Source organism: Podarcis tiliguerta, assembly GCF_965153285.1.
Source record: "Podarcis tiliguerta genome assembly, chromosome: 12".
Lineage (NCBI taxonomy): Eukaryota > Metazoa > Chordata > Lepidosauria > Squamata > Lacertidae > Podarcis > Podarcis tiliguerta.
This window is the reverse complement of record NC_139545.1, coordinates 10,327,700-10,344,526: the sequence shown is the minus strand read 5'-3', so window position 1 is coordinate 10,344,526 and position 16,827 is coordinate 10,327,700. Positions and strand designations below refer to the sequence as shown.

Here is a 16,827-nt window from a genome sequence, read left to right as displayed (position 1 = left end):
CCTAGGCCTGCATTTCTGACAGAAACAGTCCCTGCCCTTCACATGAGAACAACTTTGCCACCAATGCAATGGCTTTCAGGCAATGACCCTCTAATGAGAAATAAACTCTATTTTACTGTATTTTTTGTTTCTATGGAAGCCGCCCAGAGTGGCTGGGGAAACCCAGCCAGATGGGCGGGGTACAAATAAATAATAATAATAATAATAATAATTAGACAGAGCAGGATCCTGCAGCAAGCTCTGATTTGTGCCTCTCCCAGCCTATACCTAGTTAGTAAGGTTGAATATTCCCAAACAAAGGGTCCTCATTGATTCACACTTTGCAGAAGGGCCATCGCTTAGTAACAGAGCATCTGCTTGGCAGGTAGAAGGTCAGCCATTGTAGAAAGGGCCTGCCAGTGTTGCTAGGTAGATCAAGGCAGCGTCTTATCAAGATTGGGCAAGTAGCATAGTTTGGAGGGGAAGAGCTTCCTGGCTTCAACAAGTCTTAGAAATTTTACCTTATCCTGCGCCTATCACCTGGAAGCAGAATAAGCAGCAGGTAGAGAAACAGTGACCCAAAAAAACAGCAGCCACATAGTCTACTGATGCATTTTAAATTTTTATAAAGCAGGAAAACATATAAAGGATCTCCATAACACTTAATTTGTGTAAAGCGACTCCTGAGAGTGGAATCTGGCGCAACAAGAGATGTGGCTTTCTGGAACTGGCAAGACTCATCTGGTCTGGCATCCTTTTGCAAAAATCCCAACAGGTGGCGCTACCCCTATCGGCCATTAAGTCACCGAGGGACCACAAAGTCCATCTTCTGCCCATGCTCCTAATTTTGACAACTACTGTATCTGATCATCCACTAACAGCCACCTGGGGAAGAAAGTCAGAGTTATGAACCGACATGCTTTCAAGAATCAGGGAGCACTGGGAAGGTTCTTTTGTTCCTCCTATCCCAGGATACTAGAGATCCCAGGACCAAAAAGATAGAAAACTTTTTTCCAATACCCATCCCAGCCAATGAAAGGAAGCGGACATTTAGTTCACATCACAATTTGCTGTTGTTGCTGCTGTTTTGCAACTGCACCATACTTTTCACGGGCAATAAATGGAGAAATGACAGCAGGACAGTGTGCTCACTTCTTGCTAGCACAGGAGTCAACTTGTGGGGGCCAAGGTCCCTTTACCCCCCCCAATAAAATATTTGAGGGGGCTACCCGCCCCCCAAGTTGATGGGCATTGCCATTCAAATAGTGTGTGTGTGCTGCATCATGCAATCGATTATGCCCCAACCCCCAATACTCTATTCAAGCTGACACTCCTGCTAGCTAGCTATCCCACGTTGGGCAAAAATATTCGTCCACTGGAGGGGGTTGGACTAGATGACCCTTGTGGGTCCTTCCAACTCTACAATTCTCTGATTCTGTTAACTACAGTGGTACCTCGGGTTACAGACGCTTCAGGTTACAGACTCCACTAACCTAGAAATAGTACCTCGGGTTAAGAACTTTGCTTCAGGATGAGAACAGAAATCACGCAGCAGCGGCATAGCGGAAGCGGGAGGCCCCATTAGCTAAAGTGGTACCTCAGGTTAAGAACAGTTTCAGGTTAAGAACGGACCTCCGGAACGAAATAAGTTCTTAACCCGAGGTCCCTCTGTATTGTGGTACCGCCTGCATTGAAACAAGCTCTGCCCAGGATAGAAATCAGTCGATACCCAGCTAGGCATTGCCTTTTCCGGAGAAGATTCTCCCAGTGACTCAGAAGACAGCCTTACATACTGGATCGTTTCTCACCAGCGGATCTACCGGGTATTCCCCCACCTGCTGAAACCAAGGATCCTCTTTTTAAAAAAAACCTCCACCACGCACCTCCCCCCCACCTGAGGTAACACAGAATGAGGGCAGATAAATGTGGGGGTGTCAATAAGGAGGCTGATAAGGGGGGTATGGGGTAAAGAGTAGAAGAGGGTAGTAGGAGGGGTGGGGTTCGGGGTAGAGGGGAGGAGGAGAGTGGGGTAGGGTGGGGTTAGCAGGAGGGGTGGGTGGGGGTAAGGTGGGGTAGGAGGAGAGGTGGGGTAGGGTGAGGGTAGAGGGTAAGAGGGGGTGGAGGTAGGGGTAGGGGTGGGGGTAGGACAGGGGGTGGAGGTAGGATGGGGGTGGAGGGTAGGAGGAAGTGTGGGGTAAGGGATAGGGTGCGGGTAGAGGGCAGAGGAGGGGTGGGGTGGGGGTAGTCTGGGTAGAGAGGGGGGGGTAGAGTGGGGTCTCCAAGGGATCCTGCGCGGGCGGGCGAGGCTTTCACACGTTTCCCCTCGTCACGTTTCCCTCTCCCGTCTCAAGTTGGGGCAGCCAAACTCCCGCCGAGGGGAGCGCGCGAAAAACTCACGCAGCAGATATAAAACCGGGAGAGGGGGAGGCTGGCAAAGGAAACGGGGCGCGGGGGGGGGGTCCCATAGGGGCGGGGAGGCAAAGGGGTCGCCCCCGCTGCCCTGCTGAGGAAACGGGGCGCGGGGGGCGTTTTTTCCCGCGGCGCGAGGCGGGCAGCACTCACCGGGATGGTGGCGGGCGCAGGGGCAGCCGCAGGAGGGCGCCGGCCCGGCGGCGGGGCGCAAGGGGGGCGGCGGCGCGGCGGCAGGCATGGTCCCCTCCGTCGCTCTCCTCCTCCTCCGTCTCCTCGCGCTCTGGCGGCAGACGCGGGCACGAGATGGCGAGGCGGCGCCTCTTCCGCCCAGAGGGCTGCGCCGTTCCCCGCGGAGGCGGCGCCCCGCCCGGCGGCGTCGGTTTCCCGGGAGGCTGCCTGGCTGCCTCCTGCCGCTCTCTGCCTTCGACGCCCGGCTCCGAAATCTCACCCAGCCTCTCGCTGGGGTTCTTTGCGCAGGATGCTGTCGCCACCCTGCCGGAATTCCAACAGGTGAAGCTTTCCTCCTCTGGCATCGCCAGGAAAAGCTGCCCTTCTGCACCTGTTGAATGTCTGCCTGCCTACCGCGCAGGCACACACCCAGATTGCAGCAGCGCTCCAAGGCACTCAGCATAGCCCCGTCGGCACAGCAGGAGACTCTTAATCTCCAGGTCGTGGGTTCGAGCCCGACGGTGGACAATAAATTCCGACACAGGAGGTCGGTGTTTCCCAAATTTGGGTCTCCGGCTGCTTGGGGACTACAACTCCCATCATCCCTAGCTAGCAGAAGCATGATGGGAATTGACAGCGGGAGACCCAAGTTTGGGAAGCCCTGATGACTCTTGTGGCCCCTTTATGAATGTGCCCAAGTAAGACTGTGAATGTAACCAGTGATGAATAATTTCGAGCAGTAGGGTTGCTGTCGTTTCCTTTCCGTTCCTGTCGCTTGGGTCCTCAACAGCTTGTGTGGCAGGCAGAAATTAAACAGGTCTGAAGCACAGCTTTTCCCAGTGCCTGAGCGACTGAGCTGTTTGCTTTCAGGAGCAACTGTTCCTATTTCCCTTATTCCCTTTCATGGGAGTAGCACTATGACAACCCTGTGTTTTGAGCCATTGCTCGGCCAGGCAGTCTTATTTTAATGCCAAGACTCAATATCACCTAGCTCCTGGGACACAGTTCACCTTACAGCATTTCCACCTTGTGACTGGCCAATAATTAATTTGAAACATCTCTCACCTGCCCTTCAACAAAACATACTCCAGGGCTGTGTGAAATAATATAGACAATGCATTAACTAACAGTTAACAATAAAACACTTAAAATTAGCAACAGCTGGTAAAATTAAAGGCAGCTGGTAAAAACTGCACAGTCGACTGAGACAGACCCTGGTGCTGAAATGAGTGTGATATAAATGCCAGGTGTACTCCTTGGACGAAAGCAATCCAAAGCTGAGGTGCCACCACTGAAAAGTCCACTCCTTTATGATTGCATCGTGGCACACGTCTGAGTTGGCCGGCGCTTGAAGCAGCAGGACTTCAGTGGCATATCTTCAGACATGGGCAGGTCGGTCTAGTCTCCCCACCATTGTGCAACTTACTATTAAGTTGCTGCGAACTTAACTTCTTGGTTGTCTGCCTGTCGTGTTGCCAACATGGCAAACACAGCAGAGCGGGAAGACCCCGTGCTTTTTCTTCCCCCTTGCCCTCTTATTTTTCTGTAGCTGCCCTGCCATTTTGAAATGCCAGACTCAAAGACTCACAGAACACCTCAGAAATCCTCTATGGTGAATATGAGTGAATAAAATAAACCTTTTTCTGATGAAAAGTGCTTGCTTGCATTTGACCTATAGGCAAGCACTTCAGGGCCGGTCCTCTTAGTAGGCAGAGTCAAGCAGCTGCCTCAGGCACTGGATTTTGGGTGTCACGAATGGGCAGCAAATGGTTGGTTATTTAATTTCCTGTTGCTTTGTTTTGACTACTATGGAGGTGTAAGGTTGTTGTTTCCCTCCCTCAAATGTCAAAATGACTGGACTGACGTTGAGTACTAGGCCCACGGACTCGCACGGGTGTTGTGCTGTTCCGTCTCAAGAAGCGGCAAAATGGCTTGACCCGGCTTGGGTGATGAAAGGACCTTAAACTTCGCCCGTCCATCAGTTTAATCTGGCTAAAAATCTGTGAATTGTACAGCCTGAGTGGCAGATGATGGTAAGGGGGGTTCAAGCCTTATTCTCCACCACCCTGCTGTTTCTCCCTCACTTAGATCTCACCCCTTTCTGAAGCCACAATCCAGGACTGGAGGAAAATAGAGCTCCATAAATAACAGACTCAGGGACTAGTCACGGGTCCAGTTGCCATACAGCACCTCCACGTTTCCAAAGTTCCACGTTTTCAAAACTCTTCACCTCTTCACAATTTTAAAAGGAGAAAAGTTTTTTTTAATTTTTTTAAAAGCATTTTCAATTGCCACTTGTAAAATGTGAGCATTTTCCTGCAGCACTGAGAGACCTGTCCAGCTTCTAATGAGCAGAGGCTGGTTAGCAATGATGGCCAGGCATTAACATTTTTAAAATTTGCTTTGTAATTTACCCAGCAGTTAATTAGAACTTAAATAAATACCCATCTGTGTACATTAAGGCCCTGTTTCATGTTGCTATCAAGAGGCAGCCGAAGACATGTTAGAGACTGAAGTAGAAAATCCAGCTTTTATTTAGCCTGTGTACACGATATACCTTTAAAGCATTTGAAATTCTGTTCCTTGGAGAATTATCTGTCTTTTACCTCTCACCGAATTACGATTTCCAGCAACCCTTAACAAACTACAGTGCCCAGGATTCTTTGAGGGTAAGAATGTGTTTTGAATGTGCTTTAAATGAATATTATAAACACCATTCTGCAACCACAAAAGGGTTTCTAGGGCAGCTAAATTGCACAATCAATAGTGGCAAATAGATTAAACTGTTTCTATTTGATACTTCAAAAAGAATCTGCTCCCTGTGGTGGGTTGCCTCCCCTGCCTAATGGCAAGGCTGGCCCTGGTGTTGTTTGACCTACATAGTTACTATAGCAATCGTCTGCCTCTGTTTCTCTATGCAGCATCTCAGGGTCACTTCATTGCTCTCCTTCTAAGGATGACTAATGATAACACTGTTACTCCCCCCCATTCTGTACAATACAGTCAAACAAGGAGTGTTGCACTGTATTGCCATGCAGAATGAAATTGCCACCAGATTGAAAATACCCGGTATTTTTGTTAGTCTGGCTACTTTTGGAGGGGACAGAAATGCGGGGAAGGCAGTAATTTCATCTCCCACTAAAATGGAGACGGGGAATGAAATATACTCGGAGTCGAGAGTGGATTTCAAGTTCCCCCAGAATGCCTGCTTTATATACATTATTTACACAATGGGCCCCACGTGATTGGCTAATTCCGGGATTCTCCTGTAGGCCAATCAGGTTGCGGATTCACTTCCACCTGGAGCTGGATTGGGTGGCTCCTGTGGACCAATCAGACTGCTGCATTCTGGATCCTATTGTCCTAGGACCAATCAGACTGATGCATTTTGGATCCTATTCAACTCAGTACGTAACAGGGAACATGTGGCCTGCAGATGTTGCTAGAGCTCAGCTCCCATCATTCCTGAGCTTAGGCTGTGCCAGCTTGGGGTGATGGAAGTTGGGAGTCCCTCAACATCTAGGCAAGCACAAGTTCCCCAGCCCTGCTGTAGAATGGCCACAAAAAGTTAGAAGGGTTCAAACAGAATGGCATGGGATGGGGCAAGCCCTTTGTCAACGCTGTTACTGAGCCATAACCTCAATACTGGAAGACCGAAATGTGGCAACAGAACTGAGCTGAACAAATGAACCTGTGCTCTGGAGAGCCACCGTAATCCCTCCTCCACTCTGTTTTCAGCCTGCCTATTGCAAATAGTTGTTCCAAAACAGAGCGGGGAAAGCAGCTTGCAGAGATCAAGCCTACAGACTCAGCACGGGCCAAATGGTTTGGTTTGTTTGATTTGTTTACAAAATATAGTACTGCCGTCTATGTGTGCAAGATGCAACTTTAAAGCTAGCCCATTTAATTTTTGCAGCTCCTGGGAGGTACCATCTGCCCTGCTGATCAGCAGACACCTGACACATAATACAATATAAAAATAAAAGGGGTTGTTTTGTCTGTTATATTAGCTTCAGTAGTAAACCAATTTATACGCAGTTATGGCATTAAAAAAAACACAGAAGGGAATTTCATTGCTATACAAATTCTTCTGGTGCAATATTTTTGCACCAGAGTTGCAATGTGATATCAGTGCCTGCCAGCTCTAATCCTCCTTGGTACTATAGTATTGATCCTACCAATAGCAAGGTGCCTGGCAGAGATGCCACACTGGGCGCTATAGAGATTTTATGAATCATATAATCTTGTTCAGAGTGCATTGACTCTGCTGCTTTTCAACAAGCTGTCCTGTGCTTCAATCACCTCACTGGTCCTGAATTACCGCCAGCTGAAAAGGATTGATCTAACACCTATTCAGATATTATTCTGTTCAAACAACTTGAAAAATGTTGCCCTCCCCCACCTCAGTCTGCCCCATTGGCACCTGCTCTACAGCAGGTGAATGACCCTGGGATCTACAGATGAAGGGTGAGAGCTGGACCAAAAAGAAGGCTGATGGCTGAAGAATTGATGCTTTTGAATTATGATGCTGGAGGAGACTCTTGAGAGTCCCATGGACTGCAAGAAGATCAAACCTATCCATCCTGAAGGAAATCAGCCCTGAGTGCTCACTGGAAGGACAGATCCTGAAGCTGAGGCTCCAATACTTTGGCCACCTCATGAGAAGAGAAGACTCCCTGGAAAAGACCCTGATGTTGGGCAAGTTGGAGGGCACAAGGAGAAGGGGACGACAGAGGACGAGGTGGTTGGACGGTGCTCTCGAAGCTACGAGTATGAATTTGACCAAACTGTGCGAGGCAGTGGAAGACAGGAGTGCCTGGCGTGCTCTGGTCCATGGGGTCATGAAGAGTCAGACACGACTAAATGACTAAACAACAACAACAATGGCATTAAACATAGGAGTCAGCCCAGGGCTGGCTCATGACATTCCTGTGTCCTTTAAAGATAAAATAATGCTTGAATAGCGTTGTGGATGTTTGCAGACTAGGCAGCGGCAAAACTCTGCCATGAGAGAATCCCTTGCAGAGACAGACAGTCGGGTTGTACATCCACAACAGGGACCAGGGGAGGAATGACCCCTGGGAGAAGCATGGAGAGAAGAAACACCCTCGTTCATCTGAAGCAGCACGACTGGAAGCCTTCATCTGCCCCAGCTGCAACAAAACATGTCTCTTCCATATCTACATCCACAGTAGGCGCTGCGACCTTCCAACAGTGTGATTCACTCCCAAAGACGCACTCCTCCGTTGTCTCCCGAGACAGATGGATACCAAGAAGTCCCATATATGGCGGAAACCGATTTCAATGTATTCATAACATGAGGGGTGGGGTCCTAAATTCCCCTGCGTAGACTGTTTGGTAAGTCGTACATGTAATTTTGAAGTAGTGCATGGGAAAGCTTTTTAATTAAACTGCAGCCAACAATCGGAAACTCACAAGGGACTAGCAGCTTGATCTGATAATTAGAGTGGAAGCACACATTACTTGAGCAAACATGTATTCCCAAGCTCATGTTTGTAAAGGTAAACACAGACGAGGAGGCAAAAGGAACATTTATAGGGAAGAATAAGGAAAAGGGATGGGTACTTAATCCCTCTGGTACCCACCAATCCTGCTCTGTAAATGCACTCCCCCCCCACCTAGGCCTCTTCTTCTCTGCCAAACTTCTTCTCATTTTAGAGCCTGGATGTTAAAAAGGCTTATTAAACATGGCCCAGGGAGGGCATTTTCCAGTGAGAAGTTGTGGTCATGAGAAGGGTTAAGCCGCCTCTTCCTCCTGGCTGACGGAGTACAATTCAGTCGCCGCGTTGTGCAGCCCTTGCCTGGTGACAAATGAAGAACCAGACCAAAACCAGACATTCTCTGGCAAAACGAAATCTCTTACAATGCAATCTGCGTCACGTTTGCTCAGAATTAAGTCCCACTGTGTTCAGTGAGGTGTGCTCTCTAGTCAGAGCGTCTAGGAATGCAGCGTGACACATCCAATGTTGTCGTCGCCGCTTGTTACCTAAAGGGACCCCAGATTTTGAAACCCAAACATATACGGTATACATTATACCATAGGGGCAAAGTGACATTTATATAAAATGTTAACAAGAGTGGGGGATCTTATTTCTTATCTGAAGGGCCACTGGTGGTGCAAACCACCAACTGTTTTCTTTTTGTGAGTGAGTGGCCTGGGGGATGTTTTTGAAAACATGGATCAAGTAGGCTGTTCGCTGGCCTGACCTGGCCTGGCCTGATTAATCTCCCACTGGGTAAGTGAGAGCTTTGAAAGTGCAGATTGTGCAGCTGGCAGCCTCCTGCCAGAGGAGAGCTTAACGGCCAAAGCATACCCTCCAACATTTCTCCAGTGAAAATAGGGACATCCTATTCAATAATAATAATAATAATCTGCTCATCTGACTGGGTTGCCCCAGCCACTCAGGGAAGCTTCCAACATATATTAAAACATAATAAAACATTTTTAAAAACCTTCCCTGTACAGAGCTGCCCCCTAAAGGTTGTACAGTTACTTATCTCCTTGGCTCGGGGGGGGGGGTGTCACATAACTCCATACCCTCCAACACTTCTCCAATGAAAATAGGGGCATCCTAAGGAAAAGGGATGCGGGTGGTGCTGTGGGTTAAACCACAGAGCCTAGGACTTGCCGATCAGAAGGTTGGCGGTTCAAATCCCCACGACAGGGCGAGCTCCCGTTGCTCGGTCCCAGCTCCTGCCAACCTAGCAGTTCGAAAGCACGTCAAAGTGCAAGTAGATAAATAGGTACCGCTCCGGCGGGAAGGTAAACGGCATTTCCGTGTGCTGCTCTGGTTCACCAGAAGCGGCTTAGTCATGCTGGCCACATGACCCGGAAGCTGTACGCCGGCTCCCTTGGCCAATAAAGCGAGATGAGCGCCGCAACCCCAGAGTCGGTCACGACTGGACCTAATGGTCAGGGGTCCCTTTACCTTTACTTTAAGGAAAAGCAGGACATTCTGGGATCAAATCAGAAACCAGGACAGCTTCCGTAAATCTGGGAGTGTCCCTGGAAAATAGGGACACTCGGGGCATCTGCCAAAGCAGTGGTGTAGCGTGGGTTGTCAGCACCCGGGGCCGTGTGGAACAGTATCTGCATCACTCAAAAGATCATAGCCACAGAAATAGAAACAGGAGGAGCTACCTACGATAGAAGAATGGAGAACCAAAATGATGGACTATGCAGAACTGGATAGAATGACAGGAAGGATCCGGAATCAACGAGATCAAAGATTTACAGAAGATTGGGAAAAGTTTATCCAATATTTGCAAAAACTGAGTGATAGTCAGATTACGTTTGTATGTTTTAAGGAAGCTCTGTGATGGGAAAATGTGAAAATACGTATTAAAAACGAACTGAAGTTAACAGCATTAATAACAATGGGTAGAAATGTGTAAAAAGTAATAAAGTGAAGGAATTGCAGACAATTTGAGGGAAGTCAAAAAGAGAAGCAAGATGTAATTAAGATGTTTGGAGTGTGTAATTTTGTTTTTGTATTTGAAAAGCAATAAAAATATAATATAAAAAAACCCCAAAAGATCGTAGCCACAGAGATAAGGAAAGAAGAGTCGTTCTGTTGTCTGGAGAGAGCACTTCTGGTTCACATGGAGAAACCGTTTTGAATGGAGCCCAGCAACAGAAGCATGCAGCTCTATGGGGGGAGCACCGGGTGTTGAAATTTTGTGCCTCTAACAATTTTGCTCTTGGGGCAACCGCCCCTGTGGCCCCCCATGCTTTGCCACTTGGCCAAAGGACTAAACAGCTGGTTTGTGGCCTGGAGATTCCCTGCCCCTGGTTTCAAAAGACCTAACCATAAAACAATATTCTTGGGTGAAACAGGACCAGAGCCTCTGCAACAGATAGGCGTTTGGCAGGGGGCAGTATGTGGAAGCTGTGTTCTCCTATCAGCCACCACGGCTACATCTCCAATTTTGCCATCAGTCAAAGGTGGAGTGTGATGGAAGTTAACTACTTATTCCAGATACACAATTCCAGAGCAATGGCCTAAGGGAGCCAGCGACTGTTGGGTGGTTTAGAAAGGGCAATGGTTCTTACTCTGCTTACATAAAAGAGAAGGTGTAACAAAATAATTGCCTAGCATCCGAAACAATGCCTGAAGAACACTCAAATATCATACATACAGTAATGTTATGCTTCCAGCACTGATATACATTGCAACAATAGCACACTTCATAAAAGCAAGAACAGTTGCACAGCAACAGCACGGCTCCCAAATAACTATGTTGTAAGAGTTGGGGGTCGGAGGGGGGGGGGGTAATGGTGCCAGAATGACTGCAAATTTTCCTTGATAATCACTGGGAAAATGTCAGCCAGATCGTAAGTTAGGGTCCAAAAAGGCTAGAAAATTGTAAAAGAAAGTAAGTCATTCTTCTTTTCTCCTCCCCTTTCCACCTGAGTAAGGGGCAAACTAGGCATGCGTGGAAAAATTAATAACAGCATATTCAGAGGCAGACTACATTTTTGGAGAGAAAATGCAAAGAGGAAGCTGGGGAAAACAACAACACTTTTTTGCTGTTGATGACCCTCTTTGGAGAGCTGAGAATTTTCTGCTGCCGTATTTAAGCTGTGTGCTTCCATTTATGTTCACCCTGTATATTTGTAAAATATTACTAAATAGTTACACTTTACAAATGCTATAAAATGCCAGAAGCTTCCAGTGGCTTCCTTCCAAAGGAAGCCAAACAGGAATAAACATGCCTGGAACTTCTCACTACTCTGAGAAGTCGTGGGTTACAATACACTGGTATCTCAGGTTACAGACGCTTTAGGTTACAAACACTTCAGGTTACAGACTCCGCTAACCCAGAAATAGTACCTCAGGTTAAGAACTTTACCTCAGGATGAGAACAGATATCGTGTGGCAGCAGTAGGAGGCCCCATTAGCTAAAGTGGTACCTCAGGTTAAGAAGAGTTTCAGGTTAAGAACAGATCTCCGGAACGAATTAAGTTCTTTTTTTTTAATAATAATAATTTTTATTAATTTACAACAAAAACAAATCATACAATAATTTCACATCCAATTTTTCACAAAATCTTTCTTTTCTGGACTTCCTTCAGCTTTTCTGTAAATCTTTCATAGTCATTATTAATTTACGCATTTCTTAGGTTTGTATTGTCATTATTTGAACCTTTCTTTTTCTATTCCCTTTTAACAATACCTCTCGCGTTTCACAGTGCTTTTTTAAATCCCTCTAGCGTTATTTATACTCTCCAGATATTCCACAAATTTTCCCCAGTCTTCTGTGAACTTTTGGTCTCTTAAGTATCTAATCTTCCCAGTCATTTTATCCAACTCAGCATAGTCTAGCAGCTTCCTTCTCCATTCTTCCATTGTCGCTATTTCCTGTTGTTCGGAACAAATTAAGTTCTTAACCAGAGGTACCACTGTATGTTCAGAGTACAATCTCTGTCACATGGACCAACAAAAGATACGCACTCATCAGGCTGTAGCAGAAGTAGTGCAACATGCAGTGAGGCACCCCAGAAGAAGCATCGGTTGTACAACAGGTGTGGGGGAGAGGAACTATGGAAATCAATACAGTGGTGCCTCGCAAGACGAAAAGAATCCGTTCCATGAGTCTCTTCGTCTAGCGGTTTTTTCGTCTTGCGAAGCAAGCCCATTAGCGGATTAGCGCTATTAGCGGTTTAGCGGCTATTAGCGGCTATTAAAGGTTTAAGGGATTAGCGGATTAGCTGCTAAAAGGCTATTAGCAGCTTAGTGCCTTAGAAAAAGGGGGTGAGGAGCGGAAAAAAACCCCCAGGAATCGCAAGACATTTTCGTCTTGCGAAGCAAGCCCATAGCAAATTCGTTTTGCGAAGCACCTCCAAAACGGAAAACCCTTTCGTCTAGCGGGTTTTCCATCTTGCGAGGCATTCGTCTTGTGGGGCACCACTGTATGTTGCCTTCATCCTAACATTGAGACCCAACTCACCAGATTCAGTAGGTGTTTCTTCGCATGATCAAATCCCAGAGTGTAGGCCAAGTGACTTCAGGGTCCAGGTACAGTGGTACCTCGGGTTACATACGCTTCAGGTTATATATGCTTCAGGTTACAGACTCCGCTAACCCAGAAATATTAATTACCTCGGGTTAAGAACTTTGCTTCAGGATGAGAACAGAAATTGTGAAGCAGCGGCACAGCGGCAGCAGGAGGCCCCATTAGCTAAAGTGGTACCTCGGATTAAGAACAGTTTCAGGTTAAGAACAGACCTCTAGAACGAATTAAGTTCTTAATCTGAGGTACCACTGTACTTCCTTACCAGGAGATACCTATCCAGAAACCATTGTGCTTGTGCATGTCTTCCTCAACTGAATGCTTGCTCTGAAAAATAAGACTCATTGGCTCAAATTACAGACACAAAGAGTTGGAAGGGACCCTGAGGATCATTCTAGTCCAATCGGACTAGAATATCGAGTTGTCCTATACGGGGATCAAACCCACAACCTTGGCATTATCAGCACCAGGCTTTAACCAACTGAGCTATCTACCCTAACCTGGCCAGATGTAGCAGAGGGCAAGACTCTTGCACATTTAATATTCATTCAGGTGAGAGAAATTATCAGCACAGGCCCCCATGTGGTGGAACGCTCTGTCACAAGAGACTAGGGCCTTGCAGGGCCTGCAAGACGGAGCTGTTTCACCTGGCCTTCGGCTTAGACTCACTCTGACCCCTTATATGGGATTTGGTATATAAATTTTCCCTTGGCTTTTTTGCTGGTCCATGTAGGACCAGCATGGATAGCTGGCCTCGGGTGAATATCTGATGTTTCCTCCCTTTATGGTCTTGATTTATGGGCTCCTACTAAAATGAGGCTGCTTTTTAAGCTGTATTTTAAGACGTATTTTAATTAACTGTTTGTTTGTTTGTTTGTTTGTTTGTTGTTGTTTCCCTATTACGTTTTATTTCTAATTCATATTTCGTGTTAGCCACCCTGAGCCCGGCCTTGGCAGGGGAGGGCAGGGTATAAATAAAAAAGTATTATTATTATTATTATTATTATTATTATTATTATTATTATTCTACCCAACTATTAAAGGGACAGAAGCCCTGCCCCCTTTTGCATTCGCTTAGATCTTCTAATAATGACATCATCGATTAGACTGAGATCCTATATACCAAGAGCAAACTTCGGTCTCCAAATGTACCGTATTTTTCGCTCTATAAGACGCACCAGACCACATGACGCATCTAGTTTTTTGAGGAGGAAAACAAGAAAAAAAATATTCTGAATCTCAGAAGCCAGAACAGCAAGAGGGATTGCTGCACAGTGACAGCAGCAATCCCTCTTGCTGTTCTGGGTTCTGGGATAGCTGCGCAGCCTGCATTTGCTCCATAAGACACACACACATTTCCCCTTACCTTTTAGGAGGGAAAAAGTGAGTCTTATAGAGCAAAAAATACGGTAATTCAAATAACACCAACACAAGAGAGGGAGGTATCTCCAAGGTTTGCAGAAATACAAAATATTTTAGGGAAAAGCAAAACGTTAGAGATGGCAAAAACAGCACAATGAGGACCAAGCATCCTCAGCTGTCACAGAATAGTGGCTGACTCTCTCTTTTTTTTGGGGGGGGGGGGGAGAAGGGGATGCAATGAAAAGAAGGCATGGGCCCCTGGAACCCTGAACCGGTAGAATCTGCACTATAACTTTTTGTTGCAGGTCCCACTTGTAGAATATCTGTCAACTTTGAAATACAATCATTTGGAAAGGTTAAAGATTTAGCACCTGACCCTGCCACAAGTTTTAAACTAATTAATCCATAGGAGCAGAAGATAATTAGAAACCAAAGTGTAGCAGGGGTATCTTGATGGGCGGTCGTTTTTAAATCAACTGTGGCAGAAGCTGGAGAATTCTCAATAGATACATTATTATTTTTTAATGGCAAATGTGTCATCTCACAATTGCATGTCAAAAGTAAAATGAGTAGAAATTATGACTGCCTGGCATTCTATGCTCTTTTGCACCATAGATTTTATTATGTGTGATTTGTGTTGAGCTGCAATTATGGCCGCTGTGTTGACCCCTGTCTTTAGGCTGCACACTGAGAGATATGTACCTCATGAAGTATGGCTCACAATACGCTGCAAACCACAATTATAATAATTTGCATGGGTTGAGTGCTATGCCTTTTAATTAAAGCTACCAAAAAACACTGTTTTTATCCTGTTCCGATGAATGAATCATTTTTTGCAACATTGTCTATATACGTGTAAAGAAAGGCAGGCAGGTACTGAGCTTATCAAATCCAGAAAAAATATCTCCCACTTATTAATGAAGTAAATATTTGTTTGGGAGAAGTGAATTCAAAATCAAAAGCTGGATCAAACCAAAGGCTTTTCTAGCTGTGGATCCCTTCCAGTTGGGATTCAGGCCTCATCATGGGACTGAAACTGCCTTGGTCGCGCTGGTTGATGATCTCCGGCGAGCTAGGGACAAAGGTGAGAGTTGTTTCCTAGTTCTGCTGGATCTCTCAGCGGCCTTTGATACAATTGACCATAACATCCTTCTGGACCGTCTTGAGGGGCTGGGAGCTGGGGGTACTGTTATACAGTGGTTTCGCTCCTTCCTGGGCCGTGTTCAGAAAGTGGTGGTGGGGAATGAGTGTTCAGACCCCTGGGCCCTCACTTGTGGGGTACCTCAGGGTTCCGTCCTCTCCCCCATGCTTTTTAACATCTATATGAAGCCGCTGGGAGAGATCATCAGGGGGTTTGGACTGGGTGTCCATCAATATGCAGATGATACCCAGCTCTACCTCTCTTTCAAATCAGAACCAGTGAAGGCGGTGAAGGTCCTGTGTGAGTGCCTGGAGGTGGTTGGAGGATGGATGGTGGCTAATGGATTGAGGCTGAATCCTGACAAGACAGAAGTACTGTTTTGGGGGGACAGGGGGCGGGCTGGTGTGGAGGACTCCCTGGTCCTGAATGGGGTAACTGTGCCCTTGAAGGACCAGGTGCGCAGCCTGGGAGTCATTTTGGACTCTCAGCTGTCCATGGAGGCACAGGTCAATTCTGTATCCAGGGCAGCTGTCTACCAACTCCACCTGGTACGCAGGCTGAGACCCTACCTGCCTGCGGACTGTCTCACCAGAGGGGTGCATGCTCTAGTTATCTCCCGCCTTGACTACTGCAATGCGCTCTACGTGGGGCTACCTTTGAAGGTGACCCGGAAACTACAACTAATCCAGAATGCGGCAACTAGACTGGTGACTGGGAGCGGCCGCAGAGACCACATAACACTGGTCTTGAAAGACCTACATTGGCTCCCAGTACTTTTCCGAGCACAATTCAAAGTGCTGGTGTTGACCTTTAAAGCCCTAAATGGCCTCGGCCCAGTATACCTGAAGGAGCGTCTCCACCCCCATCGTTCTGCCCAGACGCTGAGGTCCAGCACCGAGGTCCTTCTGGCGGTTCCCTCATTGCGAGAAGCAAAGCTACAGGGAACCAGGCAGAGGGCTTTCTCTGTAGTGGCGCCCACCCTGTGGAACGCCCTCCCATCAGATGTCAAAGCGATAAACAACTACCTGACATTCAGAAGACATCTTAAGGCAGCCCTATTCAGGGAAGTTTTTAATGTGTGATATTTTAGTGTATTTTTGGTTTCTGTGGAAGCCGCCCAGAGTGGCTGGGGAAACCCAGCCAGATGGGCGGGGTACAAATAATAAATTATTATTATTATTATTATTATTATTATTATTATTATTATTAGCTGTGCTCTCTCTGGTAACTTGCAGACAGGAATATTGCAATGCATTCTATATAGTGCTGCTCTCGTTACTATGGCATGTATTCCTGTGTTTTTATATTGTAAACTGCCCTGTGATCCTCGGAGGAAGGGCGGTATAGAACTTTAATTAATGAAATAATAATAAATAAATAAAGTTCCACCAGCAAGATGACAAACACACCTGTGTTTCCTTCAGCATCCAGTAATCAGAGAGAGTGCTCCTGTACATTTAAGCACAATTACGATCTATTGAAGCTAACCAGTGTTGTGCAGAACTAGAAATTCTTCTGTCCACTTGATAAGGGAGGGTCTTCTGAACTGATGCACCTGGATTGTGGAACAGGTTGCCTAGGAAGAAGTGCCTGGCTCCTTTACTGCCTGCCTTTTGACAGGCAATAGAAGCAATTACCGTATTTTTTGCTCTATAAGACTCACCTTTTCCCTCCTTAAAAGTAAGGGGAAATGTGTGTGCGTCTTATGGAGCGAATGCAGGCTGCACAGC

The 16,827-nt window shown here is 46.6% G+C and overlaps 1 protein-coding gene across 1 annotated transcript in view; it reads right to left on the bottom strand.

Moving 5' to 3' along the window:
• Nucleotides 1–2,918, bottom strand: part of DCLK3 (doublecortin like kinase 3) — a 31,269-nt gene extending 28,351 nt beyond the window's left edge. Inside the window, exon 1 of the mRNA XM_083404836.1 lies at nucleotides 2,542–2,918. Coding sequence (XP_083260962.1) covers nucleotides 2,542–2,629 — 88 coding nt within the window. The 5' untranslated portion in view covers nucleotides 2,630–2,918. The remainder of the gene's footprint in view (nucleotides 1–2,541) is intronic.
• Between the last annotated feature and the right edge of the window lie 13,909 nt (nucleotides 2,919–16,827).